We start from the raw sequence: 7,260 nt of genomic DNA on the forward strand, positions 1-7,260 counted from the left end.
GCAATCCCCCCCACCTCACCGGAACCCTAGGGCTTCAGAGTCACAGCTAGAAAACTATGATTTTAACCCAATTATGCATGTTTTATACATGGGAAAATGAGGATTAAATCAGAGACAAGACTCATCCGTGGTCACGAGATATCCTGTGGCAGAACTGGAACTAGAAACCTGATCTCTTGGGCTCTGCTGGCCCGACTACTCATCTCTGGGGGACCCGACCAGGGCTGTGGGGCCACTTGAACTTAGTCAGGAGCAGATGTGACTGTGGACCCAGCTGAGGCTTGAGGCTTGGGCCTCGGGGATCTTCTCCATCAACTGTGTGTGCTGAAGGGCTGGGGGAAGCCCTGGCACCAGGTTCTGGACCTGGTTCTGCCTCTCTCTCACTCTGGGCTTCTGATTCCTCTTCCACTGCTTGGGATCAGCCCCTCTGTCCTGAAGAAAGGGCTCTGTGTTCACTAAAGGAAACGTGAGCTCCCCAAACAGAGCGAGAGCGTTCGGGCTGCTGAGCTGGAGTCTGAAGAGTTAGAAAGTCAAGGATGTGCAGGAACAGGGGGATCTGGGAGAGATCAGACTGTGGAGTCACTGGAAGAAACTTATGCTTTTGAAAAGGATCGCTGGAGAGTTGGATCACTGGTGAGTGACTGAGGAAACACATGTTATGAGAAAGAAACATGTTTACCGCCAAGCAAAAGTTGTGGGGAGGGAGGGCCTGTCTAATCAGGAAGGATGTAACCAATAAACAGGAGCCCAGCAGCCAAGAGGGAAACAAGCAGAGAGGGTGGACAGAGCACAGGGAGGCCGGCTTCCATCTCCACATCTGAGTCTCCAAGACTGATGCAGCCAGGGGCACCGGGAAGAGGGGGGGCTGGGAGGGGACCAGGGGTCAAGGGGATCCCCTTCCCCATCCTGCAGCTGAGGACCCTGACTCAACCAGCAGTGAGTGACCTCCTCGGGGTCACACGGCAGGTTTGTGGCAGAACTAGGGTGGACGGGGCATTAACCCCAGCCTGGGGGACGCTGCTGCCACACTTGCAACAGGCAGCTTGGGGCCGTGGAAAGATAGCCAGCCTGGGACCAGGAAACCTGGGTCCTATCTTTGGCTCAGCCACACACAGGGTGTCTCTGGACAAGTCCTGCCACCTCCCTGGGTCCAGCTGCACCTCCTCTATGACAAGAGGGCTCGACTTAGTAGAGGACCTTTACACTTTCTTTTGAGCTCCAAAGTGAGGGGACTGGAACTTGCCCCCGAATTGTGACAAATGACCTTTAACCCCCACCAGACAGGAGGGATGGAGCTGCCGTCCTCATGAACCACAAGGGCTTGGACAGTGAGCAGTTCAGGTGAGCCCATTCCTTGGCAATTCTTTTACTAAACCACAGAGGATTTCCGTCCTCCTTAGAAGTGAGGTCTCAATTTTGGGTTCAATTTGATTCAGGAAAATATAACAGTATGAGAACTCCATGCACTCAGACTTGTGGAGGTCAATGCATTCGTGATTTTGTAGATGAAAAGTTAATCAGTAGTCAATCTAAGAAAGAAACGGGAGATTTTATTCCAGGCAACCTGAGAATTATAACTGGGGAGACAGTCTTTCAGGAAGCTCTGAGAACTGTTCTGAAGAGGTAAGGGCGGGAGGCCAGGATGGATGTGACTTTGGTGAAGGGTTCATGCAATCCAGCACACAGCTTGGTAGACGATTACTCCTATTCGTGGGGAACAGGCATCTCAGTTAACAGTTTTCGTGCTTTTCTAAGAGTGGTAAGCTCCAAGAAGCTGGGTTCATAAAAATTTCTCCTGAAAGACTCTCACTGTTTGAGGGCCAGTTCTGCCAGTTTTCCCAAATGACAAAGAGCCTCATCCAGATCTTCGCCCTGAATTCCTTTCAGGGTGGACTGTAGGTTGACTGCAGTGGCAAATGACTTAATTCTTGCAGAATTGATGGGTGGTGGGCAGCATTCTTTATTTCACAATCCTCCCCCTTTTGGTCTTAATTTTGACCAAGGTTTGGGGGGCATTTTCCATCAATTTGTCCCAGGGAGCTAGGCATGCCCATTCCAGATCAGCCAAGGACTTCACCGACAGGCCACACATGGTGTGGATACTCATCTAGCCCTGGTAACGGCAGCCTCTGCCCCACCTGTCTTACTAGTCTGTCACCTGCAGAAAATGGTACCCTCTTGTTGCTTCTTCCCATCTCTAGATCACACTGTTACAATCATTGATCTATACATCAGGTCAGTTGTTTTAAGGCACCTGGTCATCATTATTTTTATCAAAGTCTCAATCACACACTGGTAATGCAAGAAACAGTACAGCAATAAGTAAGTAACGCTATCTTCTAAGGAGTTACACGGATGCAGCCAGAAGAAGAAAAGTTGATCTTTCTAGCATAGCAGGAATTTCTGCCCTTGGAAAGGTCTAGTTAATGCATAGTACAGACGCGCTGTGCACACCAGAGGGGAGGGAGGAGGCCCAAGGGAGCGGAGAACAATTTCATGGTTAGAATTGTTTTGTCTTGCCTTAGAATATGAATTTTATTACATTACATTTTACGATTTTCTTGCCTTGGGGACACCTCCTGGGAGCCCTCCCCCATCCACCCAGCCTGCCAGGTAAAGGACACGTGCTTCATCGCAGGACAGGAATAAACAGCAGCAGTGCGGGTCCTTCCCTGCCCCTCCCCCACAGCTCTGCTTGCCTGGCCGCCCTGGCCCTGGTGACACAGAGGTGCTGGGCTCTGAGGCTGTGTGGCTGACAGCAAGAGAGGAAGGAGGCTTGTGGCACCTTTACAGCCACCAGTTACTGTAAAGCGCTGCCGGTCCCGATGCGGGAGTGCACACGGACACATACACACACAGACACTGCGCAGGCACAAGGGCACACATCTTTAAAGAGAGGCCTCCAGGAGCTGGGAGGGCCCTTTTAAGATTTAGGGGACAGGATGTTGGGCACTGGGGCGGGGCCAACCTCTAGTTTCCCAAGGCTGGGCCACTGGGGTGGAGAGGCAGTGGGAAGGGCTTACAGAGAGGGTAGTTTGGTTCAGAAGAAAAGTCTAGTAGGCTGCTTCTGAGCTCTAGTCAAATTTGGGGCAATTAGGATCTGTGGATCTTTGGGGTGTTTTGATTTTTTCTTTAACTTTATACTGAGGTTAAAAATAAAGTACATTATGTATGTGAGAGAAGGTACAAGGCTTCTCTCTATGCCTGACAGCAGGGGCTGATGGGAACCAGAAGCTCCTGGGAATAAATATATACGTTTATATTTCTACATTTATATAGATCATATCATTCATGAGTCCCAGAGAAGCAGGAAGCAGCAGCAGAAAGCAACTGACACGCAGAAGCACGCGTGTGCACGCATGCTCAAGCACGGCAATTCCTTTCCCCATGGCAGAGGCAGTCCCCACCCTCCAAGCCCACCCCTCTGAAAAGCAAAAAAACGAAAAGAAACTTCTTCTTTAACAATAGGGTGACCCAGTAATTTTTTGCCCTCCTGACCAGAAAAAAAGAAAACAAAAACAAAAACCCAGGCTAACATCAGCTTTAAGGCTGACAGTTGCCATGGCCTTGCCTTGCAAAGGCAGGACGTGCTATTTTGAACACTGAGGCAGGAGGGCCTCGTCACCCCCCCTCACAATTACTTCAGACAGTTGTCTTCAAGACTGTATGGCTCTTCACCAGCTCCTTTTTTGATTCTCCAAAGAGTAAATAATTGGGCTGGAAGGCATCCACCCCTTGCTTCCTCTAAGGTGGCCTCTAGGCAGTGGGCTTTAGTGAGCCTGCAAAACTTCTAGAGCCAATCTCAAGGTGGGAGCTGAGCACCAGGTGGGGCCTAGGGACCCAGGGCCTCTGCTTTCAGGCTCCTGCTGACGGGAAATTATTGACCTCCAGAGATTTTTTTAAACATAAATGGGAGGTACACTTTACACCCACCTCCACTGGGTAAAAGGGGTCTAGATATCCACCCCCATGCCCCAAAGCCACACACATACACCAACTAAGGCACAGCCGAGGGGACAGTCATGCTTCGGGAGCAAGGCAAAGAAACTTCCAGTGACAAGAGGGAATTGGGACCCCTGGGCAGAGCCTCAGAACCGGGTAAGAAAAAAATGCGGGCCAAGTTCACAAGGTCGACCACGTAAATCAGCAGGTTGACGGCTGTCAGGATGGCCACAGCAAGTCGTTGGTCCCAGATGCACACCACGCTGGGGAGTCTGTTGCTACAGCTCACATCGCTGGACCGCTGGGGCTGGCCGCCCAACTTCTCATTGAACTGGTAGAGCGATCAGAGGACCACAGTGCTGGTGTAGAGGAGGACGGAGAGCAGAGTCAGTCCCAACTGGAAAACGGAGAAGGGAATGGGCAGCCTGTTGTCACAGTCACACCAGTTCAGCAAGAGAGCTACGGCCCCCAGAAGGAAGCAGATGGCGTACATGGCCACGCACCACACCAGGGCTGGCCGGTGCAGGTACTGGTAAGGGCTGCTGATGAAGGCGAAGATGACACAGGTCACGAAGATCTCCAGCCTCTTAAACAGGTCTGGCAAGGTGAACAAATAGCAAGGTAAGTCACCAGTCATGGCCCAGATCCAGGCAACCTCAGTGGCATAAGCCATGGAAGCAATGCAGGAAAATGCAATGGTGGCGATGGCTTGGACCTGGGAAGCGCTACGCGGGAAGAGCTGGATGTAGGTGATGGCAAAGATGATGGAGGCTGAGAGGCAGAAGAGTGTGGCGTAGCAGGCGCAGGTGATGAGAAAGCTGTTCCAGGAGAGGTGGAGGCGGGACTGGAGCCCAAATAACTCAACTATGAGGATGATGAGGGTCATGAAGAAGCAGAAGCACCAGACGAACGTGGACCAGTTAACTGCGGCCCCCCTCCAAGTGCTCATGCTGGCCACCAGTGAGAAGGCCACACAGGTGGAGAAAAGCAGCAGCAGACGGAGGAAGTAGCCCATGATGGTCACAGAGCCCAGGCCTGAGGACGATCTCGTGGAGGCCCTACTGGTCATGCTGGTCACCGTCACCAATATTGCTGTGGTCTTCCCTGAGGGCCCATCACGGAAAGATGCGGGTCTGGAGGTGGATTAAGTCAGAAGCCTGGAATCATCTCAAGGGCCTGTGGCAGCTAAACTGTGGAGTTTGAAACAGACGCGGGTAACAGCACAGCCACTCCAGGATGACTCTCCCCACCTGTCACCCTTGGCCTTGTCAGGAGACTGGTCGTATCCCCAGCCTCACAGCTGGGTGTGGTCTGGCCTCAAAAACGTGACATTTTGGATCTCTCTGAGCTGTGTGCCATTATCTACAGAGACACAGGGTAGGATGGTCCTTATCTGCAATCCCAACCATTCAACACTCTGAAAATTATAACAGAATTAAAAGAAAATTCATCTGGTCACAAAATTTTGCTTGAGCAGACATGAGACAATTTATGGCCTTTATTTATTTCACTTAATGTGAATGTTCAAAATTCAAAATGTTGCAGAAATAATATGTTTGATAGTAAGGTGCTTTCAGAGCCCTGTGGAGTGTTATGTCATGTAGAGTATATGCACCATGCTATGTGATTGCAGCTGAAAATTCTGAATTCTGGAGCGTATCTGATCCCAAGAGTTTCAGAAGAGGGATTGTGGATACTACTGCTAACCTCATTTTCCAGATGAGAAACTAAGGCTGTGGGAATTAAATACCTTCCCTAAGATCACAAGGCTAGAAAGTGGGAACCTCAGATAAAAATCCCAAAGCTGTGAGTGTGAATGCTTTGCTCTACAGCCCAGCATTTCAGCAGGGCCCGTGGGTGGGAGCCCAGGACCCAAGCTCAGGGATCTGGGAACCGAGGACATTCCTTCAGGGCCATGGCCTCCTTCCACAGCCACCTGAAGAGACAGGCGTCTGTCCTGTCCTTCTTGCAGCCATCGCTAGAAGGAGCTGCCATCTGAGGTGACACAGCCCTGCCTGGTGGAGGGCAGCCTCAGACGTGAACAGGGACAAGCCATGGGGTAGAGCAAGGCAGTGGTGACGAGATGATACGTGAAGCAGGAACTGTTTGAATTCTCCCCCCAATTCTGCCTTAACATGTGACTGTTGCCCATTTGGGAGGAGACACCAACCCAGCATTACTCCGGGGTGAAGCGTCATGGAGGACACAGAATACAGGAATGCAATGTTTGGCTTTTAAGCTCCAAACCAGCAAACCTGGTGGGGAAAATCTAGGAGCAGTACTGGCTGAGCAAGGATTTTCTGGTGGGAAACTAGTCAGTAGATTCTAAGCTGGGCAGAGGATTGGAAATGAACAGGGATGTTGTGTCTGGGTGCTGATGTGGAGCCTTCAGGGCATCCCAGGGGAGGGGGTGGAGCATGGACGGTAATAGGCCCCCTTTTAAGGGCAGGAGCTGAGAGAGGTCTGTACCTGCAGGACCTCTGGGAGGTGCAGCCCTGAGGACGCACCTGGACTGGAGCCAGGGCGGGGGCGGCAGAGTGGAGATGGCTGGGGGGACTCCCACGGTCGAGTGGCCCTGAGGCAGCCAAGGAGGAGTCTGATCCAAAAGGAACACTGGCATGGAGCCACCTTCCCCATGTAGGAGGGGCCTGGGATGGAACTGAGAGGGAAGAACAGGGGCCTAAAGCAAATTCAGAGGTGACAGGGGACACGTGGCCAGAGTGGCAGGGACAATGGAGACCAAGGAATTGCCCAGGTCATCTGCCCAAGACAGTCCCTCCAGCCAGGGCTGCAGTCCCGCCTCACACAGGGGCCTCCTCCAAGGGGTCCCCACGTGTCAGGGGGAGAGCTCATCCCCAGCCTGCTCCCTCCTCAGGGACACTGCCCTGTTTCAAAGGCGCTATTGACTGAGAGGCACCCCCAGGGCTTCAGGGCCAGCACCCTGAGCCAGCAGCCAGCTTCCTGCCATGAGGGCCCTTGTCACCTTGGCTGACAGTCAACCCTGGGAACAGCTGTGGCTGGAAAGAGACACAGAGCAAACCCCAAGAATCTCCCTGAATTTACAGAGCTCCTTCAGCCCTGGTTGTCCAAGGAGCCCAGGAGCCTGCTGGCCTTCCAGTGGGCACTGCTGGGGGCGAGGTGGGGACACTGGTTGTGAGGGGGGCTAGGGGTGTCACACTGTCTGTCCCCCAGGTTGTTCCCACCAACCTCCCCAAACTCAGCCTGGGATTTCCACCTAAGGCCAAAAGACAACTCTGGATCCATTTGATGCCAGAGGGGGAGGGCCTGGGGACTCCAGCTGTGTGACCCTGGGTGAGG

General features: G+C 52.4%; 1 protein-coding gene across 1 annotated transcript; it reads right to left on the bottom strand.

Annotated features, from left to right (window-relative positions):
- Positions 1 to 204: 204 nt before the first annotated feature.
- Positions 205 to 5,197, bottom strand: LOC105069240 (myeloid-associated differentiation marker-like). Its single transcript, XM_074353988.1, has one exon. The coding sequence runs from the start codon at positions 5,009 to 5,011 to the stop codon at positions 4,286 to 4,288; it is 726 nt and encodes a 241-aa protein (XP_074210089.1). The 5' UTR covers positions 5,012 to 5,197; the 3' UTR covers positions 205 to 4,285.
- Positions 5,198 to 7,260: the final 2,063 nt, after the last annotated feature.

The sequence above is a fragment of the Camelus bactrianus genome, chromosome 27 (assembly GCF_048773025.1).
Source record: "Camelus bactrianus isolate YW-2024 breed Bactrian camel chromosome 27, ASM4877302v1, whole genome shotgun sequence".
Classification (NCBI taxonomy): domain Eukaryota; kingdom Metazoa; phylum Chordata; class Mammalia; order Artiodactyla; family Camelidae; genus Camelus; species Camelus bactrianus.

Coding starts and splice junctions, on each gene's coding strand:
- LOC105069240 (XM_074353988.1), bottom strand. CDS start 5,011: ATGACCAGTAGGGCCTCCACGAGATCGTCCTCAGGCCTGGGCTCTGTG.